At 46.5% G+C, this 21,955-nt stretch overlaps 1 protein-coding gene across 1 annotated transcript in view; it reads left to right on the forward strand.

Moving 5' to 3' along the window:
* Window positions 1–7,195: 7,195 nt before the first annotated feature.
* The window catches only part of EDNRA (endothelin receptor type A), a 243,916-nt gene continuing 229,156 nt past the window's right edge, over window positions 7,196–21,955 (forward strand). Inside the window, exons 1-2 of the mRNA XM_086962268.1 lie at window positions 7,196–7,455; window positions 21,249–21,712. Of these exons, the coding sequence (XP_086818394.1) occupies window positions 21,308–21,712 (405 nt within the window). The 5' untranslated portion in view covers window positions 7,196–7,455; window positions 21,249–21,307. The remainder of the gene's footprint in view (window positions 7,456–21,248; window positions 21,713–21,955) is intronic.

Raw genomic sequence — 21,955 nt, forward strand, 5'->3', positions numbered from 1 at the left:
GTCGTGCCGATGGGCGACGTGGGCGAGCGGTGCCATGTAGATGTTAAACAGAGTTGGGCTGAGGAATGAGCCCTGGGGTACGCCGCAGATGAGCTCGGTGGCTTTGGAGCGGAAGGGGGGAAGGCGGACGCTCTGTGTTGTGCCGTAGAGGAAGTAGGTGGTCCAGTCCAGGGCCTTCTCTTGGATCCCAGCGTTGTGGAGGCGTGTTCGTAATGTGTGGTGACAGACCGTGTCGAAGGCGGCTGACAGGTCCAGGAGGATGAGGGACGCTGTTTCTCCGTTGTCCAGCAGGGACTTGATGTCATCGGTGACGGCGATGAGGGTAGTCTCGGTGCTGTGGTTGCTGCGGAACCCGGGCTGGGAAGGGTCCAGGATGTTCATCTCCTCGAGGTAGCGGGTCAGTTGTTCGTTGACGGTCTTCTCGATGACCTTTGCCGGGAACGGGAGCAGGGAGATGGGCCGGAAGTTCTTGAGGTCCTTGGGGTCCGCCTTGGGTTTCTTGAGTAAGCCGTTGATCTCGGCGTGCTTCCAGCTCTCCAGGAAGGTTGCTGTCTCGAAGGAGGTGTTGATAACTTTCCGGAGATGGGGTGCGATGGATGTGCTGTCTTTGTTGAAGATGTGGTGTGGGCATGGATCTGACGGAGATCCGGAGTGGATGGTGTTCATGATTTTGATGGTGTCATCGTCGTTGATGTTGGTCCAGTAGAGCAGGCGGTTGGTGCGGATGGTGGTCGTGGGGGCAGAGGTCTCAGTGGTTGTTGGGGCGGTCATGGCATTGAAACTGTCGTGGATGTCTGTGATCTTGCGGTGGAAGAAGGTGGCCAGCGAGTCGCATAGGTCTTGCGAGGGTGGGACGTCATTGGTGTTGGAGCTGGGGTTGGAGAGTTCCTTCATGATGTTGAAGAGCTCTTTGCTGTTGTGCGCGTTGTTGTCTAGGTGGTCTTTGAAGGAGGCCCTTTTGGCGGATCTGATGAGGTGATAGTGTCTACGGGTGGCATTCTTGTGGGCGGCGTGGCTGTCCGGTGTTCGTTCACAGAGCCAGATCTTCTCCAGCTTTCGGCAGGTTTGCTTGGAGGCCCGGAGGTCTTCAGTGACCCAGCTGGCTTTCTTGTTGGTATGATTGTTGGAGGGTTTCTTGATCGGGCGAGGGTGTTGGTGCAGTCATTGATCCACTGTCTGAGGTTGCGGGCGGCGGTGTCGGGGTCGGTATGATCGGCGGGTGGGGTCTGGGCGTGGGTGGTGGTTAGCTGGTCTTCGGTGACTTTGCAGCAGCAGTGGTGATGCATCTGTTGGGTGCGGTGGTGCGTGGTAGGTTTCTTGAAGGTGAAGTAGACGCAGCGGTGGTCGGTCCAGTGGAGTTCGGTGGTATGGTTGAAGGAGAAGATGGGGTCAAGCGTGTGACCGGCAGAGTGGGTGGGTGTTGTGACAAGTTGTTTGAGTCCGAGGTTGGCTAGGTTGTCGATCAGGTTGGTAGAGTCTGTGTCGTCATTGTTCTCGAGGTGGAAGTTCAGGTCCCGAGGAGGATGTAGTCCGTGGAGGCGAGGGTGTGTGTGCTGATGAAGTCGGCAATGGAATCGCTGAACTGTGGTCAGGGTCCGGGCGGTCTATAGATGAGGGTTCCTCTGAGGGTGGTTTTGGGGTCGGTGTGGATCTGGAAGTGCAGGTGTTCGGCGGTGCTGAGGGTGTCGTCGGTGTTGGTCGAGACTCTGAGAGTGTTCCTGTAGACGATGGCGATTCCTCCTCCCGTTCTGTTGGTGCGGTCTTTGCGGGTGATCTTGTAGCCCTCCGGGAAGGCTATGGCTATGTCGGGTGCCGAGGCAGGGTTTAGCCAGGTCTCCGTCAGGAAGGCGACGTCTGGGAAGGTTAAGTCGAGTAGGTCCCAGAGTTCAGCAGCATGTTTTCGGGCGGAGTGGGTGTTGAGAAGGATGCATCTGAGGTGGTTGGGTTCTTTCCTGGTCGGCAGCATGGTGGGGCGGATGCTTGTGAAGCTGAAGTTCCGGCAGGTGAAAGCTCCGTGGGTGCGCTTCGGGCAGCCAGGAAGCAGGTGGGTGATCGTCTGGTGTTGAGTGCGTGGAGGGTTCTGGCATCGTAGCGGTGTCGGGCGTCGTGGCGTTTGTGATGTCCAGGGGTCCTGGCACTGGGCACGGTCAAGGACTAAGAAGCATATTAATGATATTGGAAAAGCCACCCAATAGGGTGACCCAAATGCAACATGCAACATGTCTTTCACAACAGACAGCTATAGCTACCTGTAAGTAATGCCTAAAATGTGAGGCATTGAGCAAAATCTTCAATATCAGCCAGGGCCGGACTGGGAACCAAAACCATCACTGACAAAGTACTCGGCCGGCCCCCCCAGGGGCTTGGAGGTGCGGCCGAGATCTTTGCCAGGGACGGTTCTCGGCCGATTTTGTTACAGGGCCGATTTTGCAGCTATGCAAATCCGGCCCTGATATCAGCTCACCCACCTCAGCCACACATGCAGTTGCTCAAAGTCATTGCTAAATAAGAACACAGAAAGCAGGCAGTCCAGTTATCAGAAAGACGTAGGCACCCCAACCAGGAAACAGGAAAGCAAAAATAGAAAGAGGTGAAGAAATACAAATACAATAATGCCCCAAAACACCTGGTTAGCGTCAGCTACTATGAAACATAAAATGAGCTAAATAAAAATGGGAAACGCAAAAAATTAATAGACTGACATATGCTGACAAACCCAAATAATAGTGAGCCCACATACATTCTTAAAAAGGTGAAAATAACAAACAGAATTTAGGGTGAGAATACGAAATATAATGAACAGAAAACGGGGAGTGATATAACCAGAGCATGCCAGGTAACGTGTACAACGCTGAAAATTGGATAATGCTTTTTAGACCTTCTGTTGAAAGAGCGTGGAAGGAAGGCCATTTGAAGGCGTTGCATGGTGGCATTATTGTAAGTAAAGGTAAGGGTACAACAGTAGGTAACGTGCAAAGAGTTTGTATAATGGTTATGAATGCAGTAGTGAATAGGTGCATTCTCAAACCTACATAGAACAAAAAATTAGTCAGTGTGACAAAGCGCCAGCATGAATGGAGGACCATAAGATATTTCTGTGTGAATCTGGCATTACAGTGTATGGTATGCGGAAATAATAGCACTGTGTGACAGGGGTAAATGTATTCATGATGATGCGGATATTATGTTGAATCTGAGAGATTATTCGATGCATGGTTGAGCACATCATATAGGATACCCTATGTGATAAGGATGTCTTTAGTTGAGAAGAATGACTGTAGTGACAGTCTGGGTGAGTATATCTCTAACTCTAGCGATGTGATGTAATAGTCTAAGAATCAATGAAGAAGAGCGTTAACATTATATATGTCATGTTCAGATATTATTTTCTAGTATTTGACGGTAGTGATCCAGTAACGTTTAGAGATGTGTGCGTGTGTCCGTGTGTGTGTGTGTGTGTGTTCTTGTGTGCAAGTGTAGTGTTGCACTTGTATGGAAGTAGGAGGGTGTGTGGTGCATGGGTGAAGGAATGTTTCATGATTTCTTTTCTGGTGAAAAAAGGTGAGGTGTGTGATATTCCCTCCTAGGCCACTTGCCATTACATGATTGCTCTATGCCCTTTTGTGTCAGTAGTGGTGGTGTTTCTTTTCCAGGTTGCAGTTGGTATGCCCTCTTCCAAGTTAGTGTCTACTGGACAGGATGTTTCGCTGGTGCTGGGGTCTGGTGGGTTACATGCCTGGTGCTGCCTTCTGCTGTTCTCTGTATGGTTCTGTTTCATGCAAGAGAGGTTGCAGCAGTATTTGGACCTTCTCGTGCACCCACAGGTTGGTACCAAGGGTCACTTCTTGCTGCAGTTTGCGTGGTGGAGTCCTAGCACAGCCTTTTCATCCTTTAGTTCATCCAAGGTAATTTGCACACTGTTGCATTTGGTTATGATAATTGATGTTTCAGCAGTGTGTAGATTTCTGTTCGCCTCTGTGTGGATAGAAGCCTTGCATGCTTAAGTCTTGCTCTAGAACAGTTCATTGAGTGTGCAGTTTGAAGGTATGTTCACTTTTTGAGTCCTTCAGGTCACTGTAAGTAATTTCACCACTAAGCTGTTACAAAGCTGCTGGTTTGTGCTTTATTCTCTGTGGTGGTTTTACTCTGGGTTGGAGGGGTCCCAGAATATCATTATCAGAATATCGTCTTACGTAAATGTTATGTACTAAGCATCACCTACATAAAACATTCTGCTCAGGGGCGTAACACAGGCCCCCGCAGCCCCCGCGATGCATGGGGGCCCTGAGCTGCAGGGGCCCCTCAGCTCAGTAATCAGGCACAATAGCTCCGGATTAAGTCTGGAACGGGACCCCTCCGTGTACGTGGCAGAGGGCCACTCAACTTTTGTTACGCCACTGATTCTGCTGTAGAGTTAATAACAGAAAATCTGCAACCAATGAGATATTTTTACAACATTATATTCATGTCAGAAGTTACCATTGTACACAGTATTCTGAGGTACAACTCTGCAGATCAGTATTCAACTTCCCGCTGTCGCAAGCGAATGTAAATGTAAATGTAAATGTAGTATACTTGTAAAGCGCACAGCTGCCCCAGCAATGGGGCGTCCCGGCGCTGTACAACGCTGTGGAACCCTTCCTGGCTCTCCCTGTGAGATGCCCCTCCTGGGCACCCCCAAGGTGAAGCCAGGCATCCCATCGTTGTTGGGACCATTGTGGAGATTAAGCAAGCTATTTCCCAGAGTTGCAGCGTGGGACCCATGATTAGAGTAGGCGCCGAGGCGAGAGAATTATCGAGTTCGCGGACATTGAGCCCAAGACCCTTCCGCGTCGGGAATGGAACCCTGGTCCCGGGCCTGATCTCTGCTTCAGGGTCTGCCGCTTCTAACCAATGAGCCACACTTCTTGGGCTGGTTTGACCCCATGGCTCTTTTTTAGGGTATCTGGCAGTGTGCCCCCTGAGAGCAGCCCTATGGAGAGGGGGAAGGGAGTCCTATGGACCCCTCAGACATTTCCTTGCAGGAGGGTGCAGTTACTCACTGCACCCCCCTGCAAGGGGATCTCTAATCCCCCTTTAAAGTGCATGCGGGTTGGCGCCTGCATTGTGAAAACACGGAGCGGCTGTAAAGCAGCTCCTATGTTTTTCACTCTAATGCGCTGCCCCCAGGGCAGTGCGAGTTCCCAGCTGCCCTGGGGCAGCGCAATCATGGTAATATGGCGCATTTCCATTGTTTATACTGGGTGCAAACAATGAAAATGCGCATTTACCGTAATACAGCCCAGGGGGCGCACTGATAGTGTGCCACATTTTAGATGGTGCACTCTAAGTGCGCCTCCTGAGGTCTTCATTGCCTCTGCGCATGAGTATGTAATAGGGCACGGGTGCAGTGGCAAAGGGATTCCATCATTTGCATGGGATAAGCCCTTATACAAATAAGGCAACGCCCCCTGCAAATAGCGCTGGCGCTTTATGTGCGCCAGCGCTATCGGTATTACAGAAGGGGCCACACAAGCATCTGAGGCCCCTTCTGTAATACCAAAGTGCCTGGGGCACGCAAATCAGCCGACTTTGGTGCTGGAGACCAGTGTTCGAGCCTCGGGTCGCGTCCACATCCTGTGATTCTGTGCAAATCGCTTAATCTCCCCATGCCTGAATGTGTAATGTAAATATGGTGCTCATGTAAAGCGCTCCAATGCCTGCGAGTCGAGTTCGCGCTATATAAATATGCAACAAACAAAAAAACGCCCTTTGCACCCTTGGGGCACTTTATGTAGTACAGCGCATGATGTGTACCTTCCACTGCAAACATCATTCGCTTCATGTGCCTCGAAACGCTACATGTCAAAAACACGAAGATGGGCATTGGCAGTGAAGGAGGTTTGGAGTGTCTGGGCGTGGGGTCATGGGGACCCAGTGTTTGTTACGCCCATGGTACTGTTGAACGTTTGTCTGCGCCCGGTGAGTCGCCAGGCGCTGCTGCATTGTACTAACAACACACTAAAGAACAATTTAAGGTGGCTGAGTGGGCAACTGCACAAACCCCAGAGCTCAGACTCCAACCTAGTAATACGTTTCTGCCTTCAAATCCCAATAAGAGTGCTTTAAATGGGCCGGTACTGTCCGGTACGGAGTATCGGCACTTTTTTATTTTGAGAGGGAGTGTACCGGCACTTCTCAAGAGAAATGCTATACTTTTAATTGGAGAGTACCAGCACTTCTCAGAAACAAGCACCTGCACTTATATTTTTCAATTTCAAGCACTGAATAAGATACCCAGTATAGGTGTGTGCTCGGCCTAAACACGATAAGGGGGCTCACGTCACAAATGCATGGGTGAGAGCAAAATGATACCGGGCAATGTGTGGGCTCTGGCGTTGGGCTGGGTGTGTGTGCGACACGCTCGATTAATCCCGCCGCTGAAAGTGTAGGATAACTCGGAGCAGACAAGACAGGTCGGTGGGAAACAGCCTGGGGTATGAAGAGCACCCGATGAGTAAGCGGTGCGCTGTGATCTCAGCGTGCCTGAAGAAAGAAAAGGCGCTTTGCGGGCACAGTGTCGATGGAAGCATGACCAGGCAAGCGGCATGCGCGGTGCGGCGACGGGAGAGGAGCAGGAACAGACAGCATTTTATGCAAATCCAGTTACTCACATTGTGTAGCCTCGAGCCAGGAAACGTTTGAAGTGCAAGGAGGTAAAAATGATTTATTAATCTCACAAATGTTTCCTAGCATGTTTCCGAGCGTGTAAAGTTTTGTCCATGCTTTTTACTTGCTCTCGTTTGTGAGCCGCTGATGCCCAGATCGCAGAGCCTTATTAGGGAATTTAAAATTGCTGTTTGCTTGTTTATTTGGGGTCTTCCTTCCGCTCCGAAAAGCTACTTTATTGTGGCTTGTATTTTTTCTCTGCAAATAAACAGCAAATCGCCAAAATGTGAAAGTGAGAAGATGCCAGCCTTTCCCACGCCTCTTGTCTTGATGGAGGTAGGGTGCGAGCTTCGGGACCCCTGCCTTTCACCCTAAAAACCCGGAGAGATCTCCTCTGGAGAAGGAAAACACCGTTCTTGTCGTGTGAGCCTGGCGTGTGTGTGGAGGAGGGAGACAGGCGCGGATGGGCGTAGCGATGATGGTGGGTGAATGGTGGGGGCGCTCTATTCTCTTCTTGCTATAAGGGGATTCTGCGCTCCCTCCACCCAGTCTGGAGTGTGTGACAGGACACAGGAGCCCCCGGCCGGCCCTGCCCCTCATCCCTCCCAGTCCCAGGACAGCGGGAGCCGCACAGTTTACGCGGAGAGCGGTGTGAGCGCACGGGCGGGAGCGGCGCTGTCCGGGAGTGTGGAGAAGGCACAGAGGCGGGAGCCCCGAGGCTGCTGGACCTCCCGTCTCTCCTGAGGGTCTGCGGAGCCGGGCGCTGCTCTGAAGCCCCGACATCCTCTGCAAAAAGGCATTAATCAGGTGAGGGGCGAAGAGCTGCACATTCAGGGCAAAACTACATTTAGCACTCTCGCTACAACTCCTGCGCTAAAACACCCTTCAGTTACAGCCTGCCCCCACCTCTATCCACTGCAGTCTGCACCCCTACACTTACAACGCCCACTCACAACGCCCTGTACGTACTCAGAGCATCTCTGCCTTTAAAAATATGCAAAAAACACACCAACCGCTGTGTCTGCGAGCGGCGCATTTCATCCGCTGAACCCAAGAGAAGAGGGGGCAGCCAGGCTGCAATGTGGCCGGAGTACATTTCATTTCGGGACTGAGACCTTCCTCCGATAACGGACTCCCCCCGCCCGCCCGGTAGCCTGGTGAGGCTATTTATTCCCAGCAACTTCTGAGTAGGACACAATTCTGGTCAGGACGTTTGATGTTCGACTTCAAGTTAGACTGGATGTTAAGAGAAGATGGCCTTGACTGATGTGATGTCAGCCCCCCTCTCACTCCGCGAGGTGTGTTATTTCCTTATTTCATCGTTATCTTCACAGCGTGTGGCAGCATTTGTTATGTGCCTATCCGCAAACTCCAGAACACTTCTCCTCAGATCAGACGTGCGCTGCGCAGCGCGGGGTCCCATTCTTGTGAAGGGGCGTGGGGCCGTTGGGCTCGGCTTGTGCGCACTGAAGGAATGGAACCTCGGAGCTACCACTCCACATGGCACACAAACTACACGCATCGTGACGTGGGGGCACATACAAGATGTGTGTCTCTTCTGGGGAGTCCGTATTCTGTGTATGCGTGTGTGTTGGCCGTCTGTCCGCCCCGCCGGGGGCGCTTTGTGTCCACTGGTGGCCTGCCCTGCCCCGGTCCCATCCACGGTCCGTGCCTGCCGTGTTCTCCGTGTAAGTCTGGTTTGTGTCTTCTTTGATCCTAGGGTGTGCAGCGCTGAGCCTCCCTGGGCTGTACTTGGTCTGCGCCTAGTCTGTGGTCGCTGGAGTCTTTCGTTTCTGTTCTGTGTGGTTACCCTATGGCCCGGGTCTGGTGTGCGCCCTCTCTCTGGCTGCTCTTTGGTGAGTGAACCCAGAGACTTTTTAAGGCATGAGCAAAGTGTGCTCTGTCCCAGGGCCCCCGCCTTACAGGGGGGTGGGGGCCCTGATAGAGTCAGTTTTGTTCTGCAGAGTCTCTTGCCCCGATGTCCTGAAAGAATTATATTGTTTTAAATATCGTTTTCCTTGAATTCATTTTTTAATGTTGGTAATGTATGGGGGTCTTTTACAGACATTTTGCAGAGAAATGGTTAATTTCTGACCATACAACTTCCATAAAAAAGGGTATCTTTTAGATCAAAACTGGACTTCACATATGAGAAATGGAACGGGGGTCACATAGACTATCTGCAATATTATTAGTGAGCTGCTGTTGAATTAAAACATTGAAAACACACATCACTTTCCCTGAATATTAGATGTAAGTACATTTAGAATTTGGACCAGTGTTCCTGTGCAATGTCAGTGGCTTGGCCAAAGGGGGAAGGAAAGAGCTGAAATGAGTTCTTAAATTAAAAGCTGTTCCAAACAGGGGCTCCTTAAATATGTTTAGCCAGGGCCCCCAAAATCCTTAAGATGCTCCTGACTGAACCCAGTCTTACCAGCTCCGAGCCTGTTTTGTTAAATGGTATGTGGTTGTGCCTACAGGGACATCTTAAGGATTTTGGGGAACCTGAGCCAAACGTATTTTGAGGGCGCCTGTCAGAAATAGCTTTGAATTTATGATCCAATTCCAGCTGTTTCATGCCCTCGTTGGCCAGGTCACTAAGGATGCTCTAAATGTGTTCAGCAATAGTGACCTATGTTTCAATGTTGTATATCAGCAGCAGCTCACTAATATTACTGCAAATAATCTCTACGACACCCTCCCATTTCTAAAATTTGAGGTCCAGTTTTGACCTGCAAGACACTTTTTTAGGTTGTTGCATGAAACTTAAACTTAACATTTCTCTGCAAAAGGTCTGTAATATAATCTTACCCATCAACTGCATTAAAAGTAAATTAAATGAAAACGGTATTTAAAACAATCTGTTTAAGAATTATACAAGGTCATCAGGGCAAGACTATGAAGAACAAAGTTGGCTCTATCGGTGGCACCCCCTGAAAAGCTGGGGCCCTGGCCCAGGGCTCACTTTGCTTTTGCCTATAACGTCTCTGTGTGCCAAATCTGATCGTGCATGTCCTAATACTAGTGTAGTTTGTCTGTCCGTGACACTTGGAGGGCTGTTCTGTAGCACTTTTTTTGCCGTCTCCCTTCTAAGAATGACCTGCCACATGCCTGTGTCTGTTCAGAGCCCGGTTTGTGCTTGATCTGTGCCGACTGTGGTCTTCGTCTATAACAGCTAAATGCTTGCTTGCTTTGCAAGTTGCCGTTGTCTGTGCCTGCTGTCTGCCTTGGATGTGTGTTTAACAAGGTATGTGCTTGTTCTCTTCCTCTATCCTATTTCTTGTTTTCAGTGCCTGCTCCGAACCTGATCTGCCTGCTTCATGATGCTTGTTCTGAACAGTGCCTGTCCCTGTTCTGAGCCAAGTGCGTAGGAACTCCGGGGCTTATTTACAAGCCTCTTGCGCCGCGGTGCGTCACTTTTAATATGGGAAAAAGTGACGTACTGGCAGCGCAAGAGGCTTGTAAATAAGCCCTATGAGTCTGGACCCTGCCTGCCCTGAGCTGGGCTGGTGCGTGCCATGAAACGGCTCTGTTGCTGCTGTGGGCTTGGAGTATGGCTGCTATGTGTCAGAACCACCTAACAGGCGCTACAAGTGTTGCCTACGCCTAACTTGACTTGCGCCTTGCATATGGGCTGAGCCATGCCTGCTCTTTGACTTGTTCTTATATGTGCTTGTTGTATTCCTTATTTGCGATTAGCAATTAGCTAATCGCAAATAAGATTGCGATTTTGAAGGGTGCCAGGGGTGTCCACAGGACACCCTGTAGCACCCCTCAAATGAAATTTGACACAGGTGTTGCACACACACATGTCCAAAGGACATGTGTGTGTGTAACATGCAACTCAGAAAAATGCATTTAAATTTTTCTGAGTTTTCGCAATTTACCGCGAGGTCTGACCTCGCGGTAAATTGCGGCAAGAAATTGCGAATTCGCAAATTTAAATTGAATGTTGAATTGCATTTAAGGAATCTCTAATAGAGATTCCTTAAATGTAATTCCTCGCACATTTGCGACATCGCAATTAGCGATTTTTGCATTTGGGATGCTGAATCCCAAATGCAAAAATCGCTCTCGCAAAGGGCCGGATTCTCAGAATCCGGCCCCTTGCGAGCGCAATTTAGGGTCATGAATCGGGCGGCAAGATATTGCGCCAAGAAACGTGAAAGCCAGAGGTGCCCATGTGAAAATTAAAACCACGACCATGTGTGTATCCCTGTGACAATGCCAGGATATCCTGGGTGATATGTACTTGTAAACCAGTGTGACATTCTATCTCCGTGTGGTACTAAGTACAACAATGAAAAAGGCAAAAGTCTGCGGAAAAATAAAAAATATAATCTATAATCCATCATGGAAGGGTGAGAATACGTAGTTTTGCAGTCTTAATGTTAGGAGTTCATGTAGCTCACCAAAAAGACACATGCAGTTTCCCGTTTGTATCAATTGAAAAGATAGTATCAACAGGTCGTCACCAGCACCACACCAACTGTGAGTCCCAATGTGCAGAATTTATAAGAGATCGTGTAAAGTGTATTCACTGCCATCCCACTATCCAGTGGACATGCAAAAGTTCCAATGGCTGTCACTAGGATCCCAAAATATGCATTCAGTCTGGAATACAGTAATGCAGAACACAGTGACCAAAGTGTGGCATACTAAGTATGTGTTAGGAATGGGGTTTCTGGTTGGCTAGGGTATGCACCTAAGCCAGGCAGAAGCCACCACTCTAGTTAGGGTAAGGCAATTACACATCCAAAATAACCCCTGCTAACCCCCTTGGTAACTCGGCAGAGCAGTCTGGCTAATCTCAGAGGCAATGTGTAAAGCGTTTGCGCAACACACACCAGTGACACAATAAATATACCACAAAAAGACTCCCCACAGGATGATATAAAAATATCTCATATATTCTATATAGCACATAGACCACACTTACATAAATCACTATGCCAACTATGCAATTGTCATAACATCACAGTTGGTGCAATAAGGTAAAGACTTATAAGGTGCATACGTCACAAAAATATCATCCCTGCATACACAAGGCAAATCCTGAAATACTGGTCATTATCCTAACAGTACAAGGCAAAAACTCCATACATTAGAACACATCAGGGCCTAAATGCTGGTTAGGTCATACATAAATCATGGCTGCTGGGCATACTATGCCAGTCCTGGAAAGGTGAGGAAAAACAAAGAACATCACAACATCAGGGCTAAATATGAACCAGTTAGGTAATGCACAACACAGCAGAATTACCCACAGCATGTCCATATCACCATATGTCACCCTAAACACCAAGTCACTGTGGCAGTAAACTGTGCTCAAGGGCAGCGGCCTGAGACAGGTTTGAAAGGCTGCTTCTGTGGGTGGTGCAAGCAGCACTGCAGGCCCACTAGTAGCATTTGATTTACAGGCCCTGGGTACATCTGATACCACAGTACAAGGGACTTGCAGGTATATTAAATATCCCTAACAGGTGTAGGCCAAGCGTACCTAGTTTACAGCAGACAGCACATAAACCTTAGCACTGATATAAAAAAAAGTCAGTAGACCATATGCAGACTGATGTTTTATGCATTATAGTACCAGCAGCAACATTGTGGAGCCACCTTACCTTCTATTAGAAAATGAGTCTCTAGTTGGCAGATATATGCACCCTGTTCTAGTAAGGGCCACAATCGTAGTCAGAGTAAACTAGATACACAATAAATGATATCCTGTGCTCACCCTCTGGAAGTTTGGCACAACGCAGTCAGGCTTATCTAAAGAGGCAATGTATAAAGTATTTGTGGAACACAAACAGTAACACAATGACAACACAACAAAAATACTTTCTAAAGCTTTATCAAGACCAAAATAACAAAAATCCAATAAGTAGAACTGGAGTTATGAATTTTTAAGGAATAAACCAAAATTACAGCCAGATTCATGAAGCTTAATTGCGCTCGCAAAGGGCCAGATTCTGAGAATCTGGCCCTTTGCGAGCGCAATTGTTGCCTTTGGGATTCATCATCCCAAATGCAAAAATCGGTAAATGCGATTTCGCTAAATTGCGAGGAATTACATTCAAGGAATCTCTATTTGAGATTCCTTAAATGCAATTCATCAACCATTTATAATTTGCGAATTCGCAATTTCGGGCCACTATTTACCGCGAGGTCAAACCTCGTGGTAAATAGCGAAAACTTAGAAAAATGCTTTTAAAAGCATTTCTCTAAGTTGCATGTTGCACACACACATGTCCTTTGGACACGTGTGTGTGCAACACCAATGTAGATGACATTTCAGGGGTGCTACAGGGTGTCCTTTGGACACCCCTAGCACCCTTGAAATCGCATCCTTATTTGCGATTAGCTAATTGCTAATCGCAAATAAGGAATAACTCCCCATTCATTCCTATGGGCCTAAAGGGCCATAGGAATGAATGGGGAGTTATTCCTTATTTGCGATTAGCAATTTGCTAATCACAAATAAGAAATGTGTAGGAATCGCATTTTATTTTGCGATTCCTACATGAATCCCGTTTTGCGAGTCTGTAATAGCGATTCCTTATGAATCGCTATTAAAGACTCGCAAAACGGGTCTTTGATGAATCTGTCAGTTGGTGCTTAGAAGTTAATAGCGCTTAGGAGTTACTTGAGGTCTCGCTGGACCATGGAAAATCCAAAGTTCAGGCCTCCCATAATGGGAGGTAGGCTGGCTACAGGACTCATGCAGTACCTGCTGAGAAAGTACCTTAGATGGAGCAAGCGTTGATGACGAAGGCTGCATGCAAGAAGGCATCACGTTGATCCCGTGGATGGAAGCGAAGAGTCAGCACCGATCCACGCAGTCAATGAAGGTTTGGTCAATGAACCCCTTTATGATGCAGGCACTGCATCATATTGAGCCGCGTTGTATGTTGTCGTCGAGCCACGCAGTCCGTCAAGGCAATGTCATCGATTGGATGCTGCGTCAGCAGCGAAGGTCAATGCATCGGTTCCAATCGGTGTAAAGTCATCACTGCGTCAAATTTGATGGTTCTTGACAGCTTAAATTTCCTTTCTAGGGCCGAGGACTGGGTTGGCAGCACCTTGCAGGGCAGGACTCACAGATGGCAGAGTCCAGGTGCTGATGCAGAGTTGAATGATGTCTTTGATGTCCTGAGAGCTCAGAGCAGGGGGCAAGCCTGCATCCTTTGGGGTCACTCTGGGCTATGGTGAGATGATTCCTGTTTCTGTCCTCGGCAGGGCAGAAATCCGCAGGCAGCTGAGCAAAGCAGAATGCAGTTCCTTCAGAGCAGCAGTCAGCAAAGTGGCAACCCTTGTGACGCAACAGTTTTTACTCTTGGCAGTGTTCTTCACAAGTCCAGTAGTGTAGTGTTTTGGTTGAGTCAGATTCCCAGTACTTATAACCAAAAGTGCCTTTGAATTGGGGGAGACTTTAAAGCAAGCCCTTGAAATGCACATGTCCCCTTTCATCCCAGCCCTGTCTCCAGACTATCCATGGGGGTAATCAGACCTTTGTGTGTGACACAGGACACTGCCAGTTGAGGTGTAAGTGTCAGCCCACCCCCTGCCCAGGAAGAGCTATCAGATGAATGCAGATGATTTCTGTCACACCCACTCTTCCTGTGTTTGGGGTTGTGTAGCGTGAATGCATAAAGCGTGGCTGTCACCCATCCCAGAAGTGTATTGCAGAGAGTCTGCCAAGCAAATAGATCAGTAAGAGTAGAAAAATGTCCACTTTCTAAAAGGTGCATTTCTAAAAACAGTATTGTTAAATCCAATTTTACTAGTAAAGATGATTTATTATTACCATTCCAAAGAGAGGAAACATGATGCAGCTACTCCTTTCTAATCAGGAATTACAGCTTACAAGTGTTATAAAGAATTCCCAACGACAGCTTATGAAAGGAGTAGGTCTCACAGTACTGAAAAACAAATGTAGCTGTTTGTCAAAACCAGGACATGTGAAACTTAAAAGTACATGTCCTACCTTTTAGTTGCACAGCACCCTGCCCTTAGGGCTATCTAGGGCCCACCTTAAGGGTGACATATGTGTAATAAAAGGGGAGTTTAAGGCTTGGCAAGTGCTTTTAGTTGTCGATTTGAAGTAGCAGTAAAATGCGCACACAGACAAAGCAATTGCAGGCCTGAGACATGCTTGAAAGTCTGCTTGTGTGGGTGGCACAACCAGTGCTGCAGGCCCACTGATAGCATTTAGATTATAGGCCCTGGGTATCTGGTAAACCACTTTACAAGGGACTTATAAGTAAACTAAATATGCCAATCACGTCTACACCAGTGTCACAGTGGTTAGGGGAGAAGCACATGTATTTTAGCAATAGCTAATATTAGTAAAGTGCTCAGTCCTAAGGCCAACAAGAAGATACAGCAAAAAGTGGAGGTAAACAGGCTAAAAGTTTTGGGGTAAACGACCCTAAAGATGACAGGTCTAACACCTCCCGCATGTGGTTAGTCTCCAAACAAAATGAAGAGTGAGTGCCGAGTCCGGCAAGATAACAACATGACAACAGAGGCTGTGATAAGCCTAAAAATAAATACATGCTCAAAGTTACAAGCATTTGTTAAAGCTATGACGAAGACTGTCATCAAGTCGAATGCTGTCAGTGACAGAGACAAGTGTCATCTTACCTTGAGCTTGAAGTTCGTCTCCAAAAACAGTGCAGAGTGAATCTCGGATTCAGAGTGTGATTAAATATCCCCCGGTGTGGCTACAGGCATAGACATAGAAACAGGACAGTTGTTTGGCCAATAACAGACTAAAAGACAGTCGCCAAGATCGTCGAGTAATGCGATAATGGTGGTATCGATGTCGAGTTCACAATTGCACCCCAACTAACTATGTGGAGGTAAGAAAATGGGTTAGAGGTAACATAAAATAAAAAACGTATGGTCTGCAAGATGGTAAAGATGTCAAATGATAGTCCGAAATCCGGTTCATGTTCTCCATTGTTTACTGCTTAGGTGAAGAATTTAAGATGAGAGTATTTGTGGTGAAAACAACACAATCACCCCGTAGGTGATAGTGCATGGTTATTGTGTTGTGCAAATCTTATAGCATAGCCATCACTTCAGTTTTGTACATCTGAAAAGTGTGTTCATTTATCATACTGTTTATCGCATATTGTTCTTTATATCAGATATATACTCTACACACAAATCAATCTATCTTTTTTGCAACTTTTATTCCCAGGATTGGCAAAGCCAGTAGGCTAAGCTTTAGTCTGCTAAACAGCATTGGTGTGTGCAACACAATCAACAACATTTGTGCCTGCACACAAGTAACACCGTTTGCGGATGCCTGTGTTTGAATGGCTGTACCCTCTAAATATCACTTAGGGAATATATCCTGGGACCTTAATATCATATACAGACTATCAACAGACAAAATATCAAAAGGTAAGTATCTACAGATGTTCAAAAACCTAACTCCACATATACGTACCTTGACAATACTATACCGTATTCTATATCATCAAGGTATATATACGTAGAGTTAAGAATAGTAAATCTATACTTCTTATTTATTTATTTATTATTTATTTATTAGAAAGTTTTGTATAGCGCGAACAAGACCCGTGGGTATCAGAGCGCTTAACATATAGGCGTATGCGACAGACAGTATATATCACTCAGTTATATGGGCATCGGAACGAATTACATATGAGGCGTGGACAAAGACATATATATCAAACAGTTCTACAGACAACAAATATGAGGTAGAAGATAGGAGGTAGGTAATATATATAGACAGTGTTGGATATATTTCAATCACGAGAAGATGTGTAAGCAACTATGAGGTAGATGATAGGAGGTAGATGATAAATAAGGTCGTAGGTGGATATATATCTATCATAAGTAGAGTGTGTAAACAGGTATGATATTTAGTTCATTGTCATTTCGAGACTGATCAGATCTAGGTAGTGTATTTTTTCATCAGATAGCTCTTTAACTCTCGCTTGAATGCTTCTACATTTTGGATCTTCCTGATGATAGGAGGAATTGAGTTCCATATTCTGGGGGCAGCTCCTGAGAACGCTCTGTCATAGGTTTTTTTCTTGTGGAAAAAGGCTGGCCGTAGTAGAAATTCTTCAGTACTCCTCGCTGGCCGATTCCCTCCCGAAAGCTGGAGTTTCTTCGCTAGGTATCCCGGGGTGTTGTGGTGTAGCGCTTTATGAGTGATACAAGCTATCTTCATTTGGATTCTGGCTTCATAGGGTAGCCAGCTTAAAGCTTTCAGGTGTGGCGATATGTGGTCGTATTTCCTGGATCCGGTGATAATTCTTGCTGCAGCGTTTAGGCATGCTTTCAGTGGTGCTGTGGACATTTTTGGTAAGCCCGCTAAGGTGGAGCAGCCATATTCAATCCTAGAGATAACTAAGGATTGGATAGCCAATTTGAGATCCGCCTCTGAGATGAAAGGTTTCAGTTTTTTTAAGTAGTTCAGGTGGAATCGAGCATTCTTGGCCATTGCGTTGATATGGGCTTTCATGTCTAAATTCTCATCCAGAGTGATTCCTGGAGATTTCGCTGACTTGATTAGTGTTGGGGTGCAGTTTAGCGCAGTCATCACTTTCGTCCATTCCTTTATTTCCGTACGGCTCCTTGCTGGTGAGATTAGTAGGAACTCCGTTTTGTTGGCGTTAAGCTTCAGTTGGTTGGTAGTTAACCATTGCATAGCCATTTTTAAAGCCTTGTTTCCTCGTTCCAAGTCTTGTAGGGACGAGATCTTTAGATATATTTGCGTGTCATCTGCATACATGTGATACGATATCCCTGCTTTTTGGAAAATTTCTGTAAGCGGCTCAACATAAAGGTTGAACAGATCTGGGGATAACGTAGACCCTTGAGGGACTCCGATTGAAATAGGACAGGGAGGTGAAATTGACTGGTTGACCAGGAATCGTTGTGATCTGTTCTGTAGAAAAGAGATGAACCACTTCAGCACCATTCCTGATAGACCCATCCTATCCCGTAGCCTGGACAATAATGCTTCGTGATTTACGGTGTCGAAGGCCGACGACAGATCGAGGAGAATCAGTAGGCACGCTTTGTTTTGGTCGAGTGCCTGTAGCGCATCGTCAACAATATGGAGGATCGCAGTTTCAGTACTGTGACCTGTTCTGAATCCTGATTGGCATTCATCAAGCAGTGAGAACTTGATGATGTGTCGGCTTAGTTGGTTCTGTACGCATTTTTCAATTAGTTTGGCCAATAGTGGGATGTTGGTCACTGGGCGATAGTTGTTTGGGTCTGATCTATCTGCTGTAGGTTTTTTGATTAAGGGGGCAACTTGACCTGTTTTTAGGCAGTCAGGGAGGATCCCTTGTGAAAGTGAGGCATTTATAATTTCGGTCCATATCGGAATCAGAACGTGATTGATTTCTTTTACACATTTTGCGGGAAGGGGATCTTGATAGTGATTGTTTGGTTTAATTTTGGAAAGCGTTTTGGCGATACTGTGCTGGTCATACAATTCGAACGTGTCCCAACTTGCCTCATTTTTTGTTATGGTACTCTCCGTTGTCGCGGCGATATCCATCGTAGGCATTAGTTCAGTGGGATTGTTTGCCACAGCGTCTTTGAGCTCAACTTCAAGAGATTTCGCCTTCTCTGTGAAAAATGTAGCAAATTCTCCGCAATTTAGGGGTGTTTTTGAGTTCTCATGGGCAGATTTGGCTGATTTGTTTGATTGTTGCTTTAGGATTTCAAAGAGTTTTCGTGGTCTGTTTTTAGCACTCTCCAGTTCTGACCGTATGAATTCCTGTTTTGATTTGATGATCATTTTATTATAATGGCCTCTGATTTCTCTTGTATATGCACTTACCTTTCAATATTTTGTGTCTTGATATTTTGCCTACAATATTCTGACACCTTGATATTCCCTTTTATGAAGAACACCTGAAACATATTATTCTAAGAGCAAGTACCCATACTAAGATCATCAGTTAAAAGACACATCTAGGGAGTCCTAATTATTTATTTATTTATTTATTTATATGATTTTTAATGCGCAGCTAATACCCAAGGGTGTCTAGGCGCAGAAGATACTCTAGGATACGATGATCAGCGCACAAACTTATTGGTTGAAGAGCCAGGTCTTCAAGGCCCTACGAAAACAGATGAGAGTAGGGGCAATTTTGATGCTAGGAGGGAGGGAATTCCACAATCTGGGGGTAGCTACCAGGAATCGTCTGTCTCCCCAGGTAGCAGTTCTTGTTCGGGGCACAGATAGTAGGCAACTAGCTGCTGATCTTAAGTTCCTTATAGGGGTAAATACCTGAAATGCCTCCTTTAGAAACTTCGGGCCAGTGTGGTGAATGGCCTTGTAGGCAATGCATAAGGCCTTAAATTTGATCCTGCTCTCCACTCTTAGCCAATGAAGATGGCGTATAGCTGCCGAGGTGGACTGGCGCCTAGGAATGTTGAGAAGGATTCTGGCTGCCATATTTTGAACCGATTGAAGCTTGTTCAAAATATATTTATGGGTGTTGAAAAAGAGGGCATTTCCGTAATCAAGCTTGGAAAACACCAAGGTGGTAATTAGGGTTTTTCCAGCTGATGCTGGTAAATACGGTAGCAGTTTTTTTATCTTTTTCAGCATGAAAAAGGCGGCTGAGACAACCTGATATACATGATGTTTAAATGATAGTTGTTTATCAAAGATCACTCCAAGGTTCCTGACCTTAGCGACTGGAACTGGAGGAGGACCCATCTGAGTCGGCCACCAAGTCGGAGACCATTCTGGAAGGATGTTACCGAAGGTCATAACCTCCGTTTTCTCCGCGTTCAGTTTTAGGCAATTACTATGCATCCATGTTTGTATCTCTAGTATCCCCTCCTGAAACTTAGCTGCCACCGTAGGTCCGTTCTTATGCACCGCCAACACAAGTTGGGTGTCATCAGCGTAAGTAGTTAAACGCATCCCATGAGATTTTATGACCCTTGCCAAGTCTGCGACATAAATGTTAAAAAGCGCAGGGCTTAGCGAAGATCCTTGGGGGACCCCGCAAGGCAGTTTGGAAGTTGGTGAATAATAATTGCCCAATTTAACTGTCTGTTTGCGGTTAGCTAAAAAAGAAGCTATAAGATCTTTGGCCCGATGGTTGATCCCCAGGGCTACGACACGGTCGACCAAGATAGCATGGTCGACCGTGTCAAAAGCCGCCGAGAGATCCAACAGAATAAGCACTGCTGCTCCTCCCGAATCCAAGATTTCTCTAATTTCATCGGAGGCCTTTATCAGCGCTGTTTCGGTTCCGTGTCCCCTTATAGTAGTAGCAAGATCTACAAAGTGCGAAAAGGGGAGTGTAGCAAAAGGTGCTTTATGTAGAAGCCAGTAGGCTATCTCCATCTGGCATTCAGCCCTCTTTGACAGTCGTATTTGCTCAAATTCTCCACACCCAAAGGAGAGACATAGCGGTGGAAATACAATTTGCTCTTCGTGTCGCATTAAAGAAGCCTGTGGCCTCCCAATTATGTACTATGCCCAAAAATTGCAACCAGGGATGATCCACCTTCTTCAAGCCTTAACACAGCCTGGGGTCGTCAGGCGAAAGGGGCAATCAAAAGTTGGAACTGTATTCTTGTCCCAGTCTACTTAGTTATTCTTCATGGTTGTCCTGACAATGTTCCATGTTACACTTGTCCCTTGTGCAAACAGTAGCAATCTCTACACAGTGTTAAACATTGCACTTTGTAGCGGGACACAATAGCACTCCACCTGCAGTGCTTGGAGCTGTACTTGTTAATGACAATTAATAACAATTTCCTTGGTTACAGTGTTAGACACTTCACTTGTTCATGGCACACAAAGTAGCATTCTCCATGCAGGGATACACTCTGACTTTGTTAGTTGCACACAGTAAACACTCTCCCTGCAGTGTTACACACTGCACTTGTTAGGTGATACAATGAAATAACAACCTCCTTGTAGTTTTATGTACCGCACATGTTAGTGGCACACTTTTTGAAGTGTTTTACGCTCCATTCTGGAGTCCCCCTGCCACGCTGCTCCCTGCACAAATTCATTGCGCATTTAGCAGGAGCAGTCTTCATGCGGTGTTAACTTAACTTTTGCTAATGACTCTTAGTGCAGTAGTACACACTGCACTTGTTCATGGCACACTGTAGTGTTACACAGTTTGTTGGTAGTCAACAACATCTCTCTTGATAGGGGCTCTCATTACTCTCAATTGAAAGAATAGCTTCAGGCCGGGTTAATTAGGGGCACCTGGTACAGCAACAAAATAATTGACCAACAAAAAACGATCAATGATTCACGAACAGCATGAAACATAGACAAATCTGACTTCAGTTCTGTGACTTCTTGAGCTTGAATTTATTTTATTTGTTTATTTTATTTGAAAGGTTTTATATAGCGCTGGCTAGACCCGGAGGTATCAGGGTGCTTTACATGAATATCAGACCATAGTTGCAGGTTACATTGTTACAAAGGTTACACAGGTATTAGAGCATAGCTACATAGTTACATGTTAGGTCGAGACAAGCAATAAGAACAATATGCATAAGGGAAAAAAAGCAGGCAACTGAACAACTGATATTTTATTATTGTTCTTCCATTTCAGGACTTCTCCTAGGACCAGTGGGTCTTTGAGGCGGACAGAGCCTGCGCCAGGGCCCCAGGATGGGCTTCCTTACTTTTGTGGGTTTTTTGCTGCTGGGCTTGGTGGGCCTGACCCTTGGAGGCCTTCAGCGGACCTCCCCTTACATCAACCTGAGTGAGACCGACTTTACCCCATTCAACAGTACAATGTCTGTCCTCTTCACCACCACCTCCTCCTATTCGCCGACCTTCAACCGCTCCATGCCCATGTGCTGGCAGAGGACACAAATCCACCATGCCTTCAGGTACTTCAACACTGTGCTCTTATGCATCATCTTCATCGTGGGGATGGTGGGCAACGCCACCCTCCTGAGGATCATCTACCAGAACAAGTGCATGAGGAATGGCCCCAACGCGCTCATTGCCAGTCTGGCCCTGGGAGATCTCATGACCATTATCATCGGCATCCCCATCAATGTTTTCAAGGTAGGCCTTCACCATGCTTCTTGCAGAGGCTGGTTTGAAACATTAAGGTTTCAATGAATCTAATACATACTGCATAGAATCAAAACCTGAGGAAGGTGTTATCATAGTCAACAATAGAACTCATTATGAAGACTTAATAAAGGGTTATCAATGCTTAAAACTAGTTATATGTAGTTGCGAGTAACGTTTTGAGTAACTTTCCCCTTGTTTTACATTCAACCGGGAGTTGGAGCCTGAGGCCAC

The sequence above is a fragment of the Lissotriton vulgaris genome, chromosome 3_1, assembly GCF_964263255.1.
Source record: "Lissotriton vulgaris chromosome 3_1, aLisVul1.2, whole genome shotgun sequence".
NCBI lineage: Eukaryota > Metazoa > Chordata > Amphibia > Caudata > Salamandridae > Lissotriton > Lissotriton vulgaris.